Source organism: Xenopus laevis, chromosome 9_10S (assembly GCF_017654675.1).
Source record: "Xenopus laevis strain J_2021 chromosome 9_10S, Xenopus_laevis_v10.1, whole genome shotgun sequence".
Lineage (NCBI taxonomy): Eukaryota > Metazoa > Chordata > Amphibia > Anura > Pipidae > Xenopus > Xenopus laevis.
In genome coordinates, this window is record NC_054388.1 from 3988334 (window position 1) to 4012644 (window position 24311).

Genomic DNA, 24311 nt, shown 5'->3' on the forward strand with positions numbered 1-24311 from the left:
GCCTTTGCGGCCTTGACACAAATGGAGGCCTGTCTGGCAAAGCGCACAATCTGAGGTAGGCCTAAAGCCGCCTTATTTTCTTCACTGTCACCTGCTTGAGGGTCGCCACATATTTATTGAGATGACTGGGGCCCCTATAATCTTTTTGCAGGGCCCACAGTTGCCTTTATTCCACTTGAGACCTGTAATGGCTGACAAGAACCTAAGGAGAAACCAAATGGCATCAATGATTATTTTAGGGAGAGGTTGAAGCTGGTTGGTTGGCTTTCAATGAATTAATTGGTAAGTTTATTTCATGAGTGAGTCATTTTTTATCAGACAAAAGTCCTCTCACGAGGGCCAATGCCTATTATGTAAACAGCTCTTTGTATTGAAGGCAGACGTCCTCCTGGGTGTGCGCATGCGCCTCAGGAGCCGCGAACCGCTGCCTTTTGAGCAAATGGCAAGACACGGCTCAAGGCGCACGCGCGTTCTGCGTACTCAAACATGCATTTTTAAAGCCACCGTTTGGAACGCAACGCGCGTGCGCGCCAAGGGCACTGCCGCTTCTGCGCAAGCGCGGCTAGTCGCGCTGCAACGCGGGCGCATGCGCCGCTGGTTTCCACAGCCCTCGGCGCCTGCGCAGTTGGAATCTTGAACCGCTTCTATTGTGGAGCGTTCGGGCGTCGTGTTTGTGCCATAGGCCGGTGTTCCATGACGGTGTCGCCCCGAGGCCGCGAGACGTTGTGGGTCGGAGAAGGCGAGGGGAGAGTGTGAGGATGGGCTGCGGCTTATTTCCCGGGATATTGTAACGGCCTCGGCCTGCTCGGTGCGTCTGTCCTTGTTTCTCTCCCACAGAGAGTCATGGAGCCCACGTTCCCTCCCAGTATGATCATGTTCAGTCATCTCCCTCCCGTCACCTCCTTCACCCGCCTCGGCTCTGACCTTCTCCCGCCTCCGACTCCTGCGCAGCTGCCGGGCCCCGGGGACATGATCCTGAAGAAGGAACCGGGCTCTCCGCCTCATCACAGCGACTTCCTGCAGGGCCTGGCCGGGATCAAACAGGAGAAGTTCGGGGAGCACGAGCAGTACCGGTACTACGGGGACAGACCGGCTGAGATCGTGGAAGTGACGGTGGGAGGCCCGGGCTTGATCCCAGAGCTCGGACTGAACAGAGAGGTGAGAAGCCTACAACTCCCAGCAGCCCCTGCGCTGTCCCCAGCACAAAGGCAAATCCCTGTTCCTCTGCCTGCGACTTATTATTATTGCTGCACATACCCTCTCTCTCTATATATATATATATATATATATATATATATATATTATACCCCTCTATATATATTATACCCCTGCATATATATTATACCCCTGCAATTCCTCTCTCTATATATCATACCCCTCTATCTATATTATACCCCTCTCTCTATATATTATACCCATTCCCTCTCTATATATTATACCTCTCTCTATATATTATACCCCTGCCATTCTTCTCTCTATATATTATACCCCTGCCATTCTTCTCTATATATTATACCTCTCTCTATATATTATACCCCTGCCATTCTTCCCTCTCTATATTATACCCCTGCCATTCCTCTCTCTATATATTATACCCCTGCCATTCCTCTCTCTATATATTATACCCCTGCCATTCCTCTCTCTATATATTATACCCCTGCCATTCTTCCCTCTATATATTATACCCCTGCCATTCTTCTCTATATATTATACCCCTCTCTATATATTATACCCCTGCCATTCCTCTCTCTATATATTATACCCCTGCCATTCTTCCCTCTCTATATTATACCCCTGCCATTCCTCTCTCTATATATTATACCCCTGCCATTCCTCTCTCTATATATTATACCCCTGCCATTCCTCTCTCTATATATTATACCCCTGCCATTCTTCCCTCTATATATTATACCCCTGCCATTCTTCCCTCTATATATTATACCCCTGCCATTCTTCTCTATATATTATACCCCTGCCATTCCTCTCTCTATATATTATACCCCTGCCATTATATATATTTATCTCTCTCTATATTATACTTGTCATTCTTCCCTGTATCTATTTATCTTTATCAATCATTCCAGTGCCAGACTTCCCTGTATGTATGTATGTCTGTCTCTCTCTCTCTCTCGCTTGTACTTGATCCCAACTAAGATATAATTAATCCTTATTGGAGGCAAAACCAGTCTATTGGCTTTATTTCATGTTTAAATTAATTTCTAGTAGATTTAAGGCATGAAGACCCAAATGATTGAAAGATCTGTTATCCGGAAAACCCCAGGTCCCGAGCATTCTGGATAACAGGTCCCATACCTTTTATATGAAATTCCAGTGCCAGGCTTCCCTGTATCTCTCTCTCGATCTATCTCTCTCTCTCTATATATACATTATACTTGTGTCAGGCTTCCATATATATTCCATATATATATCTCATTCCAGTGCCAGGCTTCCATATCTCTCTCAGCCTGGCACAAGTATCAAATATATATATTCTACTTCTGCCAGGCTTCCCTGTATTTTTATATATATCAATCATTCCAGTGCCAGGCTTCCCTATATAAACAATGCTAAGCCAGTGGCGCACGATCAAAGATGTGGTAAATAGCAAATGAAGGATCAGCACACACTGTAATTGAAGTTAATAAGTGATTTATTTTCATATAATGTTACAAATTAATCCCTATATCTCTCTATATCTCAATCATTCCAGTGCCAGGCCCCTCTCTCTCTTTATTTATTTAGAGGTTCTATCCCAAGTACCCAGTGTCCTGCCAGTGGCAAAGTCATTGCATTTTAGGAGCTTCAGTGCCTGAACATTTAGGCCCAGCTCTTCATAGAGCTCATCCTTCTCTTAGTGAGTGACCAGACCTCTGGTGCTTGTTAAAAAGCTCGGCCTGTATTTTGTGCATGATGTTCCTCCCAAAATACAGTGGTTTAAAAAAAACAAAAAAAACTACAGGGTATACATTTGTAAGCTATATATACCCACTCAGCCACACATTTAGAGCAAGACGCTGATGATACATGTAGTTAGTTCATAACTGGATATTATACATACCCACACATAACCTTAATATATCAAGTCACACACGGCAGGGAGACAACGTGTATGAGTATACAAATTTAATGGAATATGTTCAAATTGTGTGTGTGATTAACACTTAGTTATAAAGTGCTAACATATTCTCCAGGGCTGTACAATACAGCTATGGGATCCGATCTCTGGAAAACCAGAAAACTCAGAATTACAGAAAGTCTGCTTCCCATAGACTCCATTATAATCCAATAAAAATGATCTGTACATGTATGGGACCTGTTATCCAGAATGCCTGAGATCTGGGGTTTTCTGGATAATGGTCTATATAGCTTAAGTCGATAGAGATTCATGTAACCATTAAATAAAGCCAATAGGCTGGTTTTGGTTCCAATAAGGATTCATTATATCTTAGTTGGGATCAAGAACAAGCTACTGTTTTATTATTGCAGAGAAAAAGGAAATCATTTAAAACAAATGTTGATTATTTGAATAAAATGGAGTCCATGGGAGATGGCCAGTCAGTAATTTGGAGCCTTCTGGATAACGAGTTTCCGGATAACCGATCCCATACCTGTAATAATATAACAGTAGCTTGTACTTGATCCCAACTGAAATATAAATGAATTCTTATTGGAGGCAAAGCCAGCCTATTGGGTTTATTTAATGTTTGCATGATTTTCTAGTAGATTTAAGGTATGAAGATCCAAATTATGGAAAAGTCCAGGCCTGAACATACCTGTATTGGCAGATACATCAACTATACAGATTACTAGGGATGCACCAAATCTAGGATTCGGTTCGGGATTCCATTTTATTTCAGCAGTATTCGGCTGAATCCTCGTGCCTGGCTGAGCTGAATTCGAATTCTAATTTACATATGCAAATTAGGGAAGGGAAATCACATAACTATTAGTCACAGAAAAAGGAAATTTTTTCCCCACTTTTCCCTTTCTGTCCCTAATTTGCATGTGCAAAGATTCGGTTTGGTATTCAGCCGAATCTTTTATGAAGGTTTCGACCAAATCCCAAAAAGAAGGTTCAGTGCATCCCTACAGATCACATGCAAATATTGATCCAAGTGATAAAACGACCTTGCTTCATAGTGCTAACAATCTAAAACAATAATTGGGGGGTGTCAAATATAAATGCAAATACTGAGCCTGAATCTATGCCAAGGCTCAATTAGTGGGTCTCATAACATTGGCACAACATTGGGTCATTCCCAATTATTTCCCAAGGCACTGGCAAAAACTTGGCACCACCGATTAAACTAAAAATTGCAGACGCCAAAGCAACCCCAAACGGCAACCTGGGAGATGCAGCGTAGGTTATGGAAACTGTCAGCCTGCTTGTGTCCGACAGCAGCGTTACTGCTACACACGTGAGAACAGGACATGTCAACTGTATCTTGCACATGCTTCATTATTTGCAGTCGATGCGTGTATAAATATAGATATAACTCCACAGAACGTTCCATTACACAGGCTAAAAGTAGTAGCCTGACAAAATACTGGCACATTGCTCAGGCAAGATTGGCAGTGACTGCAGATGTAGGGAAAGGTTTGCGGAGAAGACCTCTTTGGCCCATCTTTTGTCTTTACCGCTGCATGTTCTACAGAGCAAATGCCGGCTAGGCTACCATTTGTATATCTTTACCCAGTTGTGTAGCGTTGGATGTTCAGCCCGTGTCTCTCTAACGATGTAAATGATGCTCAAATTGGAACAAGAATGCCCGTGTTCATTTCTTCAGTCTAGAGCAGATGGAAAGACGCAACGGAAGTGCAGCTTCTAGTTTGGGCATTACAAGTCCTCGTTGAATGCGATTTATCTTCTGGGTATCCGTATACACCTATAAACATGGAGGGCCTGTAGGGTTTTAGATGGAAGCATCACTGGGTTTATTTCAATGAAAAAGTGGTAATGTCATCGATTAACCAGGTCATTTCTACACTGAAAGATTTACGAAAAGGCCATCTCTCATAGACTCCAAACAATCAACATTTTTAAAAACTTTTGTTTTTAATAATAACAGTAGCTTGAACTTTATGCCAACTAAGATATGATTAATCCTTAAGCAAAACCAGCCAATTGGGTTTATTTTCTAGTAGACTTAAGGTATAAACATCCAAACTGCAGAGAGATCTGTTATCCGGGAAAACCTTTGATCCCGCGCATTCTGGATAACAGGTGCCATACCTGTATATATTTTATTTTTAAATTGCAGTCTGTAAACCATAAACCTGTTTAAGAGATGTCCGAAGCCCTGCCAAAAGATCACATAGACATTAAGATTATTCTATCTTTAAAGACCAATGTTGGTGAAATCCGACAAATCCATCAAATTATTGTGAGGTTAGTGGTCACCGAACGATCGGTCAGAGAATCAGTTGGGCAGGTTAGAAAATTTTCATTGGTCACTGTGAAATGTATCCATTATTTTCAGGGCCAAGCAGGCAACTACCCACAGTTCTGGCTTCAACTAGACGATTTCTTTTGAAATGGTCTTTTTAGTTCATGGACAAATGGTACATTATAACGATCGTTTCGATATAAGCTTGGGTGACGATAACGAAAAGGTCCTTTAATAATCTTAACATATATGGCCACCTTTAAGCATCCAAAATCATTCGATTACTGGTCCAGCTGCCGACAGAATGATGCATTATTTGTTTTGTCTGCACAAAGACACTCCATGAACGAGACCTTTCTTGTCCTTCCACGACATTCCCTCTCGTAACGAGATATGTACGTACGTCTTTCTATTTTGTTTTGTTTTTTTTGTTTAAAATGGATTCAATCATACAGTAATTATAATGCTGACATGGTTATGCTGTACTTTAAAAAATGTATTCCCCAAGTTCTGATTAGAGAGCAATTGTCCAGTTAGTGTTGGTCAGTGATGTTGATCTGTAGACCATGTTATTGCCCAGACGAGAATGCAAGTGCCAACTCAATAATATCTTGCACCTGCTGGAACTTCCCAGTAAAGCATTTTCTACAAAATACGGGTGTTGGGGTAAAACCCCACAGGCGATTTTGGTCAGATTTTATCGGCTCATGCCATTCATCAACAGAACATTTCGTAGGATGCTACAAAATTTTTTCTCCCATAGCTAGAATGTAAAATCGGATGTAGTCTTTTGTTCATAGGTTTACATTCGACAGTCAGTGTATTTTAAGGAGAAAAAGTCTTTCCTACGCCATCTTGGATGATGATACTTGCTGCATTCTTATCCGACAGGCGTTTTGTATCAAATGGAAAACGCTTCACGTAGTTTACACATCAGTCTCGTTATTTTTTAAACCATGGGACTACGTCCGATTCGTCAGATGCTTTTTGTCGATCGTACACCATCACCAAAAGTGGAGTCTTTTTGGCTGCCTTTTTGCCACGAGTGGAGAAAACATAGCGCCCAAGTATACCTGTTATCAAGCATTATTTCAGTTGCCAATAACGTTTTTTCCAATAATTACGTTACATTAAACTGTGTTAGATGCTGGTGATCGAGGTAATATTTACACTTTAGCGCAAATGGCGTTTTCTCCGTTGGGAGATGTGCACCAGCCGCTCCTCTACTTTCCACCCCGTGTATGTGATACCTGGGAGAGGAGCTGATGTTTGTATAGAGGTGTGAGCAAAGAAAGGACAAGAAGCTGCGCCATGGGACATTGCATGTGTTGTTCATAGAGTTTTGTCCACCCACGGCATGATGGTATCTGGTTAATCCGAACGTTCGGCCCTAGGGAATGGGTGCCGACGGATCTTGGACCGTATCAACTAGACAATGCGCTCCTTGATCGCAGGAAAAATCAAACCTGCCTATCGATATCGGGCTGATTTTTTTTTTTTTTTTTTGCCTGATATCGATCGTGGAAACCCGTCTGAAGCCTCCACACACGGGCAGATAAGATGCCAAATGTCTCTAAAGCAGGGATCCCCAACCTTTAGAACCCGTGAGCAACATTCAGAAGTAAAAGGAGATGGGGAGCAACACTAGCATGAATGTTCTTGGAGTGCCAAATACAGGCTGTGATTGGCCATTTAGTAGCCCCTATGTGCATTGTCAACCTACATTGAGGCTCTGTTTGGCAGTACACCTGGTTGTAATGCAGCCAAAACTTGCCTCCAAGCCTGGAATTCAAAAATAAGCACCTGCTTTGAGGCCACTGGGAGCAACATCCAAGTGGTTGGAGAGCAACATGTTGCTCACGAGCTACTGGTTGGGGTCCCTGCTCTAAAGGCTACTTTTGACTTCATTATAGAAAAGAAAATACTTTTTTTTTTTTTTTTTTCTGGTTTCACTTCAAGATTGCTAATTTTACTCCTCAAATGCCAGGAAGTGTAGTCTGGCAATTTGCCTCTCTGTTTATCAGTTGCTCCTTAAATTGTTTAACGTTATACCTTCGTTTTTTTTCATATGTGTGTATTTTATCATTGGCATGCCATATAGTTATGCAGGTATGGGACCTGTTATACAGAATGTTCAGGACCTGTGGTTTTCCGCATAAAGCTGGCCATAGAAGAGTTTAGCCTCGTATTCAACAAACGATCTGCCTTTGCAGTATTCTGACCTGCCACTAACCACTCAGATTAAATAAAGTAGTAAAAGAACAAATCGGACAATGTTCTGGGCTGGACAGCAAACGTACAAACATTATTTCCAACAAATAGTGACAGTCACCCATTCATATCATCAGACAGGCAATACATGCAAAGATATCATTGTTAACCTGTCCGATCGAGTAAATGACTGATTGCCACTCCACACCTTCTCCAGAAATCGTACGACTTCGAACCTTTGCTTCGTACGACTTTCTTCGTGTCTGTGACCAGCTTAAGTCTTCTAGAAAATCATATAAACATGAAATAACCCCAATAGGCTGGTTTTGCTTCCAATAAGGATTAATTATATCTTTGTTGGGATCAAGTACAAGCGACTGTTTTATTATTACACAGAAAAAGGAAATCATTTTTGAAAATTTGATTACAATGGAATCTATAGAAGATGGCCTTTCCGTAATTCTGAGCTTTCTGGATAACAGATTCTATACCTGTAATATGAAAGACCGATTTAAAATCCTTCATGTCTGTGCTTGAGATTGTGGCTGGAGGGGCTCAGACAAAGAGCCAATTAGGGTCAGGTTTGAGGATAATTCCTAGTTTGCTCTCCTACATAATTGAGTCCAGCTTAAAGGTCAATTATAGTGAGATTTGGGCTGAACAAATGTCTGTGGTATTCTTGGAACTCTCTTGCTATATCTTCAACCTTGTTATAGGCGTTGGAGCCATTATCAAATACTGGACCCCATGGAGGGGGGTTGAACTGAAAGAGCAAATGGAACGTTGCAATTTGCTATGTTCTGTCGCTACGTTCCGTCGCTACGTTCCGTCGATAACGTTCCGTCGGTACATTTCTCCACAGCAGCATCTCTGGAGTATTCACAACTATTGTATCAATTCTGACAACTGCCTAATGAAAATCAGGGATTCTCTGCAGGGACACGGAAATGTATCAACTAAATGTACCCCCCCCCCCCGAGCTGCTTTAGAAAGGTAAAACAATTAGACTTGCAAGGGTCACGTAGAAAATAGAAAGTAATTGGAAAAAACTCTTTCTCTGTCTGAAACCAACTGAACTGCAAAAAAAAAAAAGTGTTGGATGGTGAACAACCACTTTGATATACTTTTGAAGATTCTTTATTCGGCTCTAAATCAGGAGTCTGTTGTTCTATAATGGTTTTTGCTTAATTTGAACTTTTTCCTGCTTTCTATTTTTAACTCCCTAAATACTCAAGTGTCTGCAAAGCCGGATATCTTAAAGGGGAACTGAACTCTTCATCTATAGCAAGCAGAGCATCTGAAAAACTAAAGGCGGCCTTATAAGTAGAGATCGCCAAACAAGCGGATCTCTCCCCGATATGCCCACGTTGAGGTGGGCGATATAATGCAGGTAGTACGAGTGGTCGGATTGCGGGGCCACATCAGCGAACAGATGCAACGGGGTTTTTAGCCCTGCCTGATCGGCATCTAGCGGACTTTTGGCCAGATATCGGTCGGGGAAGCCCGTCGGAGGGCCCCACACAAGGGCCAATAAGCTGCTGACTCGCTCTGTCAGCAGCTTTTATCGGCCTGTGTATGGCTACCTGGTGGGGTTTGGGGAGCCAAATCTGGACCCTCTGGCTCTTTGTCAGTGAAGTGTGCGGATTAAGATTACACACTGTTTGCTGCCCCCTAGAAGCAGTGAAGGCCCAGTCACCTGTACCTGTGGTGCCCAAGACTCAAGTATTAGCACCGATTTCAGGGAACTGCTACACCCCATTATCCCAGGCTTGATTGCAGGGGGGCGCACGCCCACCGCCCTTTAGAAAATGCTAATTCTGATACTTTTGGAACTGATTAAGCACAAGGGTGAAAGTAAATTTTTCTTATCATTTTCAAATGGGATAACAACCACACTTCTTCACAATGGGGAGATGTTGATGGCTTTGTGAGCCCAATCTAATTCTACATCAGGCCGACGTATACAAATTGCGCCCAGATATCTAGACCAGCCCATAGCCTTTGAAATGTTACTCGGTAGCATTTTAGGAGCAATTGCCAGCCCTTTCTTATTGATCTAGTCACTCGGGTTGTGGAATGTCTGTAGAGCAGACAGATTTATTTTTGGGATGGAACAGAAAAAAAAAAAAATAACCCCCAGCTGTCACTGCGGATTGCTTGAAGCCTCTAGTTTGAATGCTGCAGTCCATTGGCTCGTTTGGATATAATGTGGTTAGAATTAACTGTCATCTGTCTCTAAAGAACCATACTGAATACAACCTAAGCGTCGGTGGCATTTTAGGGACATACTTTCAGCATCTTTAGGATGAGTTTGTAGGATGCCAAAGAGCTGAGCCTTGATATAGCTAAAGAAGGGTAAGAAAAATGCTAATTAAGCTTCGGAATAGATTGCTTAGAAGCGACCCCCTCTGTGTGTCTGACTGCATTGTGTGTTTTGTATGAAAGGCTTATTCCATTGTACCTGTTCATATTGGAAGACCACAATTTCCTATGGCATGGCTGTTTGTTGATGAATGGGGGCCCTGAATCAACAGGGAAGGCACGCAATCATGTGCTCCGACTGGAGTCCTGTGCTGGTCTATTTTTTTTGTGACCCGCAAGTACCTTATCCGCAACCCGGACCTGTGTCCCGCTGACCATCAAGAATAAGGAAGTGCTGTCATTGTAAACCGGAAGTAGGCGTAATCGGGGGGAGCAGTACAAAACAGGAAGTGATCTTGTAAACCGGAAGTGACATCATCGGAAGTAGACATGATCAGAAAAAAAGCAGTAAAAACGCTATTGAGAAGACTCGCGGCGCGACCCGCAGCCGGAACTTCTACCCACAGGATGCCGCATGTTTTTGCTGATAATCCGCGGGTACTCGACCCGCTGCAGGACTCTAGCTCCGACTCCATCTTTGTCTGTGGCAAGGTGAAAGTAACACTGCTGTTCTGGATGTTGCAGAACTATTGCTGTAAACATTCTTCCCCACAGCTGCTATAATATATGATGATATATGATTCTGTAAGTCGGTGATCCCCAACCAGTAGCTCATGAATAACATGTTCCTCTTCAACCCCTTGGATGTTGCCCTCGGTGGCCTCAAAGCAGTCTCCTGTAGGCTGCAAATCCTCATAGGGGCTACCAAATAGCCAATCAAAGCCCATAATGTGGCTCACGGGTACAAAAAGGTTGGGGACCCCTGGTGTAAATTGAGGTTCTTCAACGTCTGGATTGCCTTGTGTCTCGTTAAAATCGTAGGCATGGAAAAATAGTCGTAACAATTGAAGGTTCATTTTGTTTGACTTTGTTTTGCTTTTCATTCTTAAGCTCGGAATTTTGATTTTCTGATCTAAAAACATTTATATAATTCAGAGGCATTGCTCTAAATGCCATTATGTAACGGTTCATTCCCTCCTAGGAACTTGTTTTAGCTGCTGGAGATGTATTTTTTTTTTGGCCTGCAGATGTGGGTGGTCTGCAGGATTCAAGCCGAGTGTTTTGTCTCTGTTCAGTAGTATCCCACGTGCCTCCTTATTTGCATAACAATTATTGTTCCATCTGTCCCCATGGATTAATATATGCATGGACAGTCTCTTTTCAGTGTAGAGAGGTATGTAAGGCATGTGTTTTACAGGCCAATGTGAAATGCGCCTGCTTCAACCGGAAGCCGTCCAGCTGGGAGTAGTGCATATGTTGGGTTTTTTTTATACGTTTTGTATAACTGTAGTAGAAATCTGAATGAACAAATAATAAGATAAAGGCAGTGTAATTGCCAGGGTTTGCACCATATTCTATAAACGCAGCCTGGGTGCTATCAGGGTTGGACTGGACACCAGGTAAAAACACGGCCGACCCAGACTCGCTCCGTGTAAAGCCTATTGTGGCAGCGGCAGACCTCCCTGGTCGCGTCCACACACCTACTCCCCGGCCCGAAGCCCATGGGTCAGACGGGCCGACTTCCGCAGTATGTCCTCGGGCCACTTGCGGGTTCCTGTTTGGATTATTTAATGTTTATGTAATCTTTAAATGATTTTTAAAGTAGGGTGAAGGTATGAAGATCCAAATAATGGAAAGATTCCTTATCCAGGAAAAGGTCCCAAGCATTCTGGATAACCAGTCCCATACCTGTACTTTAATGGAACATAAGCTGGTGAATTCTCTGTCCCCGCTGTTCATACCATGCGGAACTTTACTTACCGTATATACTCGAGTATAAGCCGAGTTTTTCAGCCACCAAAATTTGCTGAAAAACTCTACCTCGGCTTATACTCAGGTCAAGCGCAAAAACGGTCGCCGGCGCCTAAGAATAGTCTCCAAGAATGGTCGCCGGCATCCAAAAACGAGACGCCGGCACCTCCAATGGGAGCAGAAACCCTCAATTTTTTGATTGAAACTTACCAGAAGCTGCTGCATTTCTCACCCTAGGCTTATACTCGAGTCAATAAGCTTTCCCAGTTTTTGGAGGTAAAATTAGGTACCTCGGCTTATACTCGGGATGGCTTATACTCGAGTATATACAGTAAATCTGTTGAGAAGCCAAAGGACCATTTGCATTGTCGCACTGAAACATTAACTAACTCCCCTCAATGCCATTCTTACCATATTTGTTTATGCGGTAGATTCCCTCTATCTTATTGACTTTAAGGTTCTGGCCACACGGGGAGATTAGTCGCCAGGCGACAAATCTCCTTTTCTTCTCGGCAACTAATCTCCCATCAGCCTTCCCCTGGGGGCAGGCACTTTGCTTTCCCAAGTCGCTTGAAGTTTCCTCGTGAGGCAATTATGGGCGACTTTGGAAAACGAAGCGCTCAGAGTGCCCGCCCCCAGGCGATTTTCATTTTAGCTGGTGAAAGGCAGCGGAAGGCAGATCGGGGTGATTAGTCGCCACGAAGAAGAGGAGATTTGTCGCCTGGCGACTTCTCCCCGAAATTGCCCGTGTGGCCAGACCCTAGAGGATAAGTAAACCTTTAAAATAAGTGAATGTAATATTGATGAGGGGGCTATTCTCAGCACTTTTGCAATGTACATTCATTATTTTTTCTAAATTAATTCCAAGATATTAAGGGATACATGTACTGTTAATATGCATGAATTTTGTTACAACAGCGCCACCTGCTGGTCAGTTTCCCACCAGTCTGACCAGCAAGTAGTCAAGGAAGTTGTCAGGAGAAAGAAAGAGGCTGCTCTGATGGTCTTCTTTTGTGTATAAAATTTGATGTAGTGCACTAAGGACTATGGCTCTTACTAGTAATTAGGGTTGCCACCAGGCTGGTATTTTACCGGCCTAGCCGGTAAAACACCTGCCGGGGCCGGTGTTGCATGTTTACCGGTAATGTAGTTGCCAGTAATTTGTAATACCCTTAACAAAAGTCCTCCGGTGGAAACTTACATTTCTTCGTCTTCTGGCCATTGCGCTACATGTCCCCGCCCCTTTTGCGGCACAAAAAAAAAGGGGGTGCGGGTCGAGAATTTCTCAACCCGCACACCACTATCTCTAACAGTACGAGGACCACAGTTGTTGTCTGGCTGAACACGGCAGCTGTCAAGGCACAACTGTCACTTTTTGCAATGGTATTTCATAGAAATTGTTCTCCGGTTTGCGTGTGCCAGCCATTTCCAAGCAGTGACGGACATTGTTCTGTCCATAGTCTCTCGATTAAATTAAAGTGTCCGTACAGCAGTGAACCCTGTCTGGTATCTGGCTGGCGGCTGAATGGATGCTTCTCATCATGAGTGGCTGTTCATCAGCACAGCCACATACTTGTTGGTAGAATTAATTGCTTCAGTTATTTAGCAAACTTAAAGTTCATTTTAATCATTTCAGCCCTTTTTTTTTTAGATTGGCATCCGTATGTTAACCCTTATATTCCCAATGTCTCCTCACAGCTGTTAATAAGGACAGAGAAAAACGGCTTTGACCCAGGGCAGAGTCCTCCCAACAACAAGAAGACGAGGCGGCTAAACTCTGAAGCTCAGGAAGCAAAATCCAAACGCAGGCGGAGTGACTCCTCTAGAGTAAGAGCCATGTTGTACTTTGTGAACTTACACATTTGCTTATTCCTTTTTCCTTAAAGGGATACTGTCATGGGAAAATAATTTTTTTTCCAAAATGAATCGGTTAATAGTGCTGCTCCAGCAGAATTCTGCACTGAAATCCATTTCTCAAAAGAGCAAACAGATTTTTTTATATTCAATTTTGAAATCTGACATGGGGCTAGACATCTTGTCAGTTTCCCAGCTGCCCCTGGTCATATGACTTGTGCTCTGATACACTTCAATCACTCTTTACTGCTGTACTGCAAGTTGGAGTGATATCACCCTCTCCCTTTTCCACTCCAGCAGCCAAACAGAACAATGGGAAGGTAACCAGATAACAGCTCCCTAACACAAGATAACAGCTGCCTGGTAGATCTAAGAACAACACTCAATAGTAAAATCCAGGTCCCACTGAGACACATTCAGTTACATTGAGAAGGAAAAACAGCAGCCTGCCAGAAAGCATTTCCCTCCTAAAGTGCAGGCACAAGTCACATGACCAGGGGCAGCTGGGAAACTGACAATATGTCTAGCCCCATGTCAAATTTCAAAATTGAATATAAAAAAAATCTGTTTGCTCTTTTGAGAAATGGATTTCAGTGCAGAATTCTGCTGGAGTAGCACTATTAACTGATGCGTTTTGAAAAAAACATGTTTTCCGATGACAGGATCCCTTTAAAGGGGCTTACAGCTTCCAAACTTTTCTTTTTCAGTTGTTTTCAGATTGTTCAGCATAAACAGAGTTTTTCCAATTGACTCATCAGGCAGCTCATTGATCCAGTAACATCTGAACTGTTACAATTTGCTTCATTTAGTTGATACATTTCTCAGTAGTATCTGTGAAATAGTAGAAACTATTGTATATACTCTACAATATATTGTATATAAATCGCCGGTGGGATGGCACTCTGAGCCCTTCATTTTCCGAAGTTGCCTCACGAGGAAACTTCGGAAAACGAATCACTCCCAAGTGCCATCCCACCGGCGATTTACATTCTAGCCGGCGGGAAGGCAGTTTGATGAGATTAGTCACCCCCAAAGAAGAGGAGACTAATCTCCCCAAATCTGAGCGTTTCTCTGCCTTAATGAAACTCAGGGATTCTGCTCTAGGGACAAATAACAAATGGATCAACTAAATGTATCATTTTAGAACAGGTAAAGAATCGCGCCCCCCTTTCCATTCATGTCATTAATCGCCCACACACTACAAGAAAGAAAGCCTATTTATAGATAAATCATATATTTTTGATAAGTGAGAAAACACGCTTTTTTGACATTCTGATACAAATGCATTCAGTTATAAAGAGTTCTCCAACTTAGGGACTGTGACAGGTTCTAAAAGGTTATTATTCTAATGATGGATCTTCTACTGTGAACATTTTATGGTAACGATGCAGTAAAGTCTTGATCTAGATCCTGGGAGCCATTCTGCACAATCCTTATTTCTACTAAACACTGTCTTATTTATTTCTCCAGTCTGTAGGTGGTGATGGTGATGCTGCTAGTTTATCTCCAAATCAGAAACCTCATATCTGTGAACACTGCAGTGCTGCTTTCAGGAGTTCCTATCATCTGCGGAGACACGTCCTCATCCATACAGGTAGAACAACGAAAGCAAAATAAAAAATTTTTTAGTCCTTCTTTTTGTTCCCTTTTTGATATTATCCCAGTCAATTGAACATAGTTGAAAAGAGAAGCAAAAAAATAATATATATTATATATGTTAGTTAGTTCATTTTTAGTATATGCATTGTTGTTGCTCAGATTGAAAGGAAACCATTAGTCTGTCATTAATATTTAGGCTGTTGGTCACTCATTCTCTTCCTTATTTTGTGGGACTTGGCTTCACTTTGAGACTTAAAATCACTTTGGTAAGATGTGTACAGGGCAGCCATCAGGGGGGGAGAGTTGTAGGGGGCCCGAGGGTAAAGGGGGCCCTGGCCATGCCACACTTGCTTGATTAGCCCCATCTTTCTGAGAGCTGCTGACTTCGGGAAGGCATGAACGTTTAAGGGGCCCTGGCCACCAATTTTCTTATAATGTGGGTTGGGGCCTGGCCACAAATTTTTTTAATTTGGGGTGGCCCTGGCCACAATTTTTTTTTTTTTTTTTTTATGGGGGGCCCTGACCACCAATATCTTTTTATTTTTTATTGACATGTGGGAACCCTAGCCACCAATATTGTTTTTGTTTTTTTTACTGTGTGGTGGGGGGTGGATCTGTAGGTGGGGCTTGCGGTGGGCGCAGCCAAGGGGGCCCAGGAAATGTTGTCGTATGGGGCCCTGTGATTTCTGATGGCAGTCCTGGATGTGTACCGACCAGCAGGGAAAGCAGAGGGTGTTTTAGTCTCAAAATCAGTTTGACTTGAAACATGGTGAGGGAATGGTTGAATCACTCAACCAATAAAAGTCCAGTGCAGATATATTTTTGGCCATTCAGATAGTGTGTAGTCACAATATTTACATAAATCCAGTGGTATGAGCTCAATTCAAAAAATGACTATGTTCCCTTTAGGACAGAGACACACAATCAGATTCAGACAAATCTCCTCTTCTTTGGGGCAACTAATCTCCCCGAACTGCCTTCCTGCTGGGTACAATGTAATCGCCGGTGGGATGGCACTCTGATCGCTTCATTTTCTGAAGTTGGAAACTTCAGGCGAATTTGGAAACACAGCTCTGAGTGTCATCCCGCCGGCAATTTACATTCTATCTGGCGGGAGGCAGTTCGGGGCGATTAGTCACCTGATGACAAATCTCTTCTTCGGGGCGAATAATCTCCCTGAACTGCCTCCCGCCAGCTGGAGTACATTGTTGTCCGAAGATCCTCGTGAGGCAACTTCGCAAAATGAAGAGCACCGATCCTGCCAGCGATTTACATTCTAGCCAGAGGGAGGCAGTTCGGGGAGATTAGTCGCCGGGTGACTAATCTCCCCAAATATAAACGTTTGTCTCTGTATACTCTTCCTGTACACATTCTCCCATCTGAAACTGCGGTGCTTTAATACACGTTAGCAATTTATATGTTAGAATGAGAATTCCTATTAAGCCTTTGCTCCCCCCTTCATTGTCTTCTCAGGTGAAAGACCTTTTCAGTGCAGTCAGTGCAATATGAGTTTTATTCAGAAGTATTTGCTACAGCGGCATGAAAAAATTCACAGTGGTATGTATAAGCGTCTTTTTATTTATTTAATTTTTTTTGTAATGTCAAAATATTTTAAAGTTAATCTATAGAATACGAACAGTCTATTTGTCCGATTTGAATATTCTGTTACTGCATGGCAGCTGTAATGTTGCTTATGCCATAGTGTATAGGGTAAATATTACACATGAGACATTAGCGTAATATCGCTGGGTTTCCTGACTAAACTAAAAGTTGATTTTGATCCAAAGGAATCTTTTGAGCTATGTCCGACAGATATGTGAAATTTTATGTTTTGCCTTTTTTTAAAACACGGTATTTGAGATAATGTGTAGTGTATATGTTCGTACAGGATCTATGAGCATTGCCCTACTATTTGTGGAACCACATACATGTTCTAAATTTTGTTTACACAGGAGAAAAGCCTTTTAATTGTGATCAGTGTAACATGAAGTTTATACAGAAATACCACATGGAAAGGCACAAGAGGACTCACAGTGGGGAAAAGCCATACAAATGCGATACATGCCAGCAGGTAAGGCAATAGTAATTGTGGAAATGTGTTTTTAATGATTACTTGTCCTGTCAATGACTAACAAGACCAGCTTGTGTATTTAAATTTTCAAAATATGTAATGATGTATAATACCTAACCACTGTTCCATGACTTTAAGCCCTTTAAGTAGCTGTTTTGACAACCTCCTGCCATCCCATTCGCCAAATTACCTAGTCTAGTGTGAATTTTCCATTGAAATCTTCAGGTTGACCCTTTAAAGGGATCCTGTCATTCAAAACACATCAGTTAATAGTGCTGCTCCAGCAGAATTCTGCACTGAAATCCATTTCTCAAAAGAGCAAACAGATTTTTTTATATTTAATTTTGAAATCTGACATGGGGCTAGACATATTGTCAATTTCCCAGCTGCCCCTGGTCATGTGACTTGTGCCTGCACTTTAGGAGAGAATTGCTTTCTGGCATGCTGCTGTTTTTCCTTCTCAATGTAACTGAATGTGTCTCAGTGGGACCTGGATTTTACTATTGAGTGTTGTTCTTAGATCTACCAGGCAGCTGTTATCTTGTGTTAGGGAGCTGCTATCTGGTTACCTTCCCATTGTTCTTTTGTTTGGCTGCTGGGGGGGAAAGGGAGGGGGTGATATCACTCTGACTTGCAGTACAGCAGTAAAGAGTGATTGAAGTTTATCAGAGCACAAGTCACATGACTTGGGGCAGCTGGGAAATTGACAAAATGTCTAGCCCCATGTCAGATTTCAAAATTGAATATAAAACAATCTGTTTGCTCTTTTGAGAAATGGATTCCAGTGCTGAATTTTGCTGGAGCAGCACTATTAACTGATTAATTTTGAAAAAATTTTTTTTCCCATGACAGTATCCCTTTAAGAGTGCTGGCAGTTGGCTCTCTGACATTTGGATTTACTCTGTGGGCAACTGACTACATGAGTGGGCATCCCTATATGTCGGATGATATATAGGGGCAAATGAAACTAGATTTCACCGCAGTTTGCCTGTTTCCTTAAATTAAACATTATTTATAAAAGGATAAAAAAAGCAGAATGGTATTCTACAAAGCAGCCTGAAAACATATAACTCTGTGTAGTATGTGTAAGACAACTTTATTTATTGTCTTTTATTTTTCTAATGGGTCTATTTTAATACCTTTGTTTGCCAATCTGTATTCCAGTACTTCTCAAGAACGGATAGGTTGCTGAAGCACAAGAGAACATGTGTTGAAACCATCAATAAAGGATCCATGGAAGCTGGGTCATCAAACCCAAGTCTGGATAATTTGTCGGGTAATTTTGACTTATCTCAGGGAAATTCGAATTTTTCTGGGCGAAAGAAAGGCAAGTCCAGAAATGGCTCGGCACACAAGGACCAGAAGCCAAACATCAAACTTAACGAGGCCCATTTGACACCTGGACTTAATATCCAAAATTATGCAGTGGATGTTCCTCTAGTGTCTTCCAGCAGCGGATCTGGCATGGATGAATTAAATGTCAAGGTGCCAAAACTAGTTTTCAAGAAGGTAAGGGGGAAACACGAGAAAAACGACCTCCATTTGGAGGCTCAGTCATCCGATATGGTTATTCACAAACATTCAGACAAGAGTAATAGCCCCTTGGACATGGTGGAAAATGCCGGTGTAGACACTATGAACCTTCTGCAAAGTTCAGGTAACAAAGGTCATAGTAGCAATTACGACGATGCAATGCAGTTCCTAAAAAAGAGACGGTATTTGCAGGCTGCTAGTGTTAACGGTGCCTATGCAGTGAATGTAGGCCACATGGTGTCTCAGCAGTCCGTTATTCAGTCTGCAGTTTCCAGTGTTATGGATGGAGACAACCCATTGACTCTTATAGACTCACAGTCGCTGAATGTTGAGATAAAGAACTGCCAAGACAAGTCTGTCATTCCCGACGAGGTACTTCAGAGTATTTTGGATCATTACGCGCACAAGTCGGTCGGCCAGCCCGATGTTAATTTTAGCATTTCTGAGCACCATGTCGATCTACACACGGCAGGCGACAGCAGTGATTTGGTACAGGAGGAAAACATCTGTTCAGATTCTCAGTCGTCCCAAAACGACAAGGCCAACGTGTTTCAAGAGTACTCGAAATACCTTCAGCAAGCTTTGGAAAGAACAAGCCATACCGCTACTTTTCCGCTTGGCCCCGGTTTACAGTTTGTCAGCCTGTCTTCATCTCTCGCAAACCATAATTTGTTTTCTGATAAGCAAATATACACTACATCTCCTCTCGATTGTGGATTCAGTCAGTCAGTATTGCCAACCACCTTACCAAAGTCACATTTTGGAATGGTGGTGGGTCCCCAAACAGGGTTCTCCTTATCCTTGGAGGCAACGCATCAACAGCTGACTCCTTCCCAGGAGCTGGTTGACCAAATTGACCCACACAAAACTTTAGACGCGTCTGCCACCTATCAGATTTCATCTCAGGAATTGAATGGGCAGAAAGATCAGCAGAAGAACCTAGAGTCTACTTCAGGCTATCACCTTCAACCTCAGGAGTTGGCAAGTACGCTAGAGCAACAGAAAGATGTCCGACAGAGAGCTACCTGCCAGATAGAGAACTTTGCACAAGCATTTGGTTCTCAATTCAAATCTGGTAACAGGGTGCCAATTTCATTTAACACTACCACTGATGGGGGAGTGGATCACAGGTTGAGGACTTCAACTCCAGAATTCTCAGGGTACACAAATTTACTATCTGATGTTAATGACACAGGTAGTGCAAGAGTCAAGACTCCAAGTAGTCAGAGTTTCAGGTGAGGCTGAGCGTATTACTTGGCTCCAGAGGTCTTTTAAAAAAACAAACAAAAAAAAACATGGTGTCTTTTTTTATTTTGATAACACTGCCATTAGAATGTTTCTACACAATCGTAATAAGAATTATGTAACCTATGCCCTGTCAATGCAAAATTTTTGTTTATATATAAAGTGTTGTGATAGTTCAGCCTGTATCTAATTTTTAATCAAAATTAGTTAGAAAAAGGGGGAGGGAGGGAGGGCCAGGGGTAGCCAAAACATTTAATTTGGGAGATAAATGTTTTGCAATTAATTGAGATATTGAGGGGGGGGACAAGGATATAAATGCCCATGGTCTTTAAAAAAATTAAAACCTGGGTTTCAAATTTGTGGGCTCAGGTACAAATATTAAAGCTGAGGTCGCAGAATTATAAAAACGTGACGTTCATTTAAGGTGTAACCGGTTCTTTTTCCCATGCGGTCACATTGACGTCCCATGTTCAAAGTAGGTCACGTCCGTAGTCTATTCCATTAGCTCTATGTTTGTTTCTCTGCAATAGCTTTAAATTAACAGAATTAATTTACTCAAGATTTGAACTTTTTTTTTTTTGGTCAAATTATGTATGTACAGTTGTTTCCTTTTGATATACCTCATTTTTACTGTTCATGCAGCATTCAGGAACATATGTATGTCGCAATATCGTTTCAATATAATAAAAAGAAACCTTTGTGTTACGGTTGTTTTTATAGAAGTGTCTAGAATTTTATAGCAAAGTGCAAAATCAGAGATATTGACTATATCCTTAGAAGACAATACTATTTTTCTTTCGTAGACATTCATTTGGCTTAAACTTGACCCAAAACCTGTTTTAACACAGATTCTTGCATCTTGCTCCCCCACATATCGTAATAAAGATGGGACAGCATTTGCCATGTAGTTTAGGAAAGGTTGTTGGTCGAGCCCAAAATATTCTCTCTATGTTCAACGTGAAGATAAAGCAGAAGGTAAAATGGAAGTCTTGTTAGGCACAAAGGTTACTTTTCGTTGCATATATTTATAATACTGAACATTCGTTCCATATATTTATAATACTGAACACAAACTCCTTATGGTTCAGGGACTTCTAGGACCAAACTATATTTACAGGTTTTTTTCCTTTAGTTCAGAAATCTGTGTAGTCGGAAATATAATGAACTTCTACCTGCAATGGGTTAGTAATGTATTGGGTTTAGATTCCTGTAAACCTAATGTTCAAATTTCTATTCCTTACGCTTCGATATCGAATGGCGCTGAACTAAATATTGTAATACGTCAGTGGTTTTCAGAAACGTTTTTAAGTCCCGTTTTCAAGGTCCAACCCGTGGTGGCCATACGGACCGATATTATCTTACGAAACAAATTTTCGTACGATGTTCGGTGCATGTATGGTGGCAGATGAGCCGACCGTTATCGGCAGAAGGCTTGGATATCGGTTGGCTCGTTGATAGGCCCGAGGTAAAATTTTGATTGAGCGCCTTTTGAGGTCACCAGTCATCGGCTGCTGTGTAAAGGTGATCGTAGACGTCACAATTACGGTCTTTCCTGGAGAAGATTGTCCAAGAAAGATCATTTGTTTCAATATACAAGTGTAGAGCTGAATCGTCCAATGTACAGATAGAAACAATAGAATTCTACCTGTACCTCTACCTGGATCTGATCCTTCAGCAATAACAACGGGCAATGTTCGGGTCCCTTCAAAGGCACTGATAAAAAATGTTCTAGCCGGCCGATATCCAAGTCTTCTGCAGATATCAGTCTGCTTGTCTTCCACCAAAATCATTTCATACAATATTATCCGTATGAATAGGCCATTTTTAGTGCTGAATCAATAGAATTTTATTGTTTCTACCTGTATAGCTGATGATTCCAGCTCTACACGTGTCTTTTCGAACAAATCTTTTCCAGGAAAGATCGTAATTGTTGAGTGTGTGGCCGTCTGTCTCTAGATCTCTTAACAAATTCACCCTAAGTAAAGGTAGTACTTCCAGCAGGATCTAAAATTGCTTTAAAAGCATTCTCCCTAAATATCACCCTACATGGCCTTCAGGCTGGTCTCCCCCTATCCACTGCTCAGGGCCAGCCGCACAGGCTGGGATTTACTGACATACAAGAATTCTATTGCTTGATTGTTGGTAAGGACGGGGTAAGGCAAGTTTGTAAAAAATATAACCTTAATCTCTGTTATTTTACTAGATTACAATATTTAAAATTACTTTAAAGGGCCCTTAGTATCAAAAATGAGCACCTGTTCAATGTAATGCCGATAGTCTGGATTTATTGATGATGCTCCATATCTATTTTAATTGTAAACTTTGTACCACGCTAGACGTTTAATATGGAGTGGAAATGAAAGTCATGGTTTGCAGACTGAAAGGCAGATCAAAGACGGCATATGACCACACAATAAAAGTCTTAAAGGAGAATTTGACCCGTAATTAAAAAACAAAAAACATGCCCCTAATTTTTTACTCACCCCTCCGTGCAAAATCTGGCCTCTGTTCATGGCAGCCATCTTCTTCTCCGGTCGTGTATTGACGGCATTTTCTGTACATGTAGTAAGTTGGAGTACATTTCGGGTCCCAAACAACTGTGCATGGGCCGAAAGTCACGAAAAGTAATTTGAGACCGGAAATGTATTGTGAATTCTCCTTTAAGGTGGCCGTACACTATAAGTTTCGCTCAAGGTCGCCAAATGTGCGGATCTTAACCCAATTTGCCCACTAACGGCTCGGCGATATCGGTTGAATCACAATGCTACGAATGGGCGTTGAGGGGTCGCAGGACCGCATCAACTAGCCGATACCGTCCTGGATCATAGAAAAAAAATCAAACTTGACCGATATCTGGCCGATTTTTGGCCTGATATCGATCGGGAGGAACCGTCGGGAGCCCCCACACATAGATAGATAAACTGCCGAATCCGTCTAAAAGACCGATATCGGCAGCTTTAATCTGCCCGTGTATGGCCGCCTTTACAGTCACCGTAAATCGTTAAGTAGTTCTAGACAACCGGGGCAATATGAAAAACCTCTAGGATTAGAGATGGGTAAATATGTTCCGGACCTGTTCCTCCGACGTCTGGTGTAATGTAATAAAAGGTGCAAAGTTTACTGCTGGTCCGGTAAAACAACAAGTAGCATGTGCCGGTCATCAATGCTTTACTAGACCTGGATGAACATTCTGCCTTTTATTATTACCCCATTTCGGGTATAAATGCATGTCATTTTGATCCAATTTTGTTCCCTTTGTTGCCTCTTGCTAACGATTATACTGATTCCCGATTTTGTAATTGGAGGCAATAGCCCTGATAAATAGTAAACATTTCCCCTTAATGTTATCCTAACCCGTACAGGTGACTTATATTATTCTAACTCTATCCATGTTTTCAAATACGCAATATCCGTTATATCTTTCATCGCTCCCCATTAACAAGCTGGATCGATTTTTATTCTTCGTATGTCTTGCCTAGATATAAGTATCTCTTTCTCAGCTCCGGTATATTCTCTATTAAAGCCCTTTTTTTTTTTTTTTTTATAGAACTGGTAAATGCGTTGAAATCAGTATTAAAGAAAATCTATAAATATCTATAGAAATATATATGTTCCTGTTTGTAAATGAATTAGCAGTGCAATAAATCACTTTAGAAATTCTGCTTTCCTTTGCGCCGCGCAAGAAACAATATGCACGATTTATATTTCATTATTCACTGTGTTCCCCCCTCTTTGGTAGAGAGATTGAAAACTTGTAACCTACATCTCTGTGACTGTTTAAAGCCATTTTTTTTTAATAAACGTACGGAAATTCGTTTCTAGTTTCCTTTTTTTTTTGCTGCTGGATAAATAAAGTTATGCATCTGCTTAAAGATCAAGAAAGAAAATGAAGCAGCTTGTTGGTCCTGTCAAGATCCACATTGAAAGACTTGTGTTGAGGTTCTGTTGACGACGTGGCACCGATTCAACCTCATATTTTTATCGCAGACGTTGAATAATTAATCTCTGGATTTCATTTTTTCTTGGAAGAACAATCTGGTTTTGGGTTGTGTTTCACCATGAGACTTTTGAGGACTCTTATTCCTTTGGAAACGGACTGAAGATAATCTTGGAAGTATTATTGCCTTTTTCTTTTTTAACCATTATCGTTTTTGTTTTTTTTCCTGTGTTATTTTCATAATGTCCTGTATGTATTTTTAATGGTTTATTTATACACTACAGCAATGCAATGTTTAAAA

At 41.7% G+C, this 24311-nt stretch overlaps 1 protein-coding gene across 1 annotated transcript; it reads left to right on the top strand.

The window, feature by feature from the left end:
* Positions 1-514: 514 nt before the first annotated feature.
* On the top strand, positions 515-23888 carry znf281.S (zinc finger protein 281 S homeolog). The gene is made up of 6 exons (XM_018238043.2): positions 515-1158; positions 13470-13598; positions 15096-15219; positions 16698-16781; positions 17177-17295; positions 18460-23888. The coding sequence occupies exons 1-6, from the start codon at positions 844-846 to the stop codon at positions 20065-20067; spliced, it is 2379 nt and encodes a 792-aa protein (XP_018093532.1). The 5' UTR covers positions 515-843; the 3' UTR covers positions 20068-23888.
* The last annotated feature ends 423 nt before the right edge of the window (positions 23889-24311 follow it).

What these genes read in the sequence shown, in the direction of transcription:
- znf281.S (XM_018238043.2), top strand. Translation starts at nt 844, where the DNA reads ATGGAGCCCACGTTCCCTCCCAGTATGATCATGTTCAGTCATCTCCCT. An exon ending in GGCGGAGTGACTCCTCTAGA is followed by an intron (nt 13,599 to 15,095) that starts GTAAGAGCCATG and finishes TTATTTCTCCAG; the next exon opens with TCTGTAGGTGGTGATGGTGA. An exon ending in ACACGTCCTCATCCATACAG is followed by an intron (nt 15,220 to 16,697) that starts GTAGAACAACGA and finishes TTGTCTTCTCAG; the next exon opens with GTGAAAGACCTTTTCAGTGC.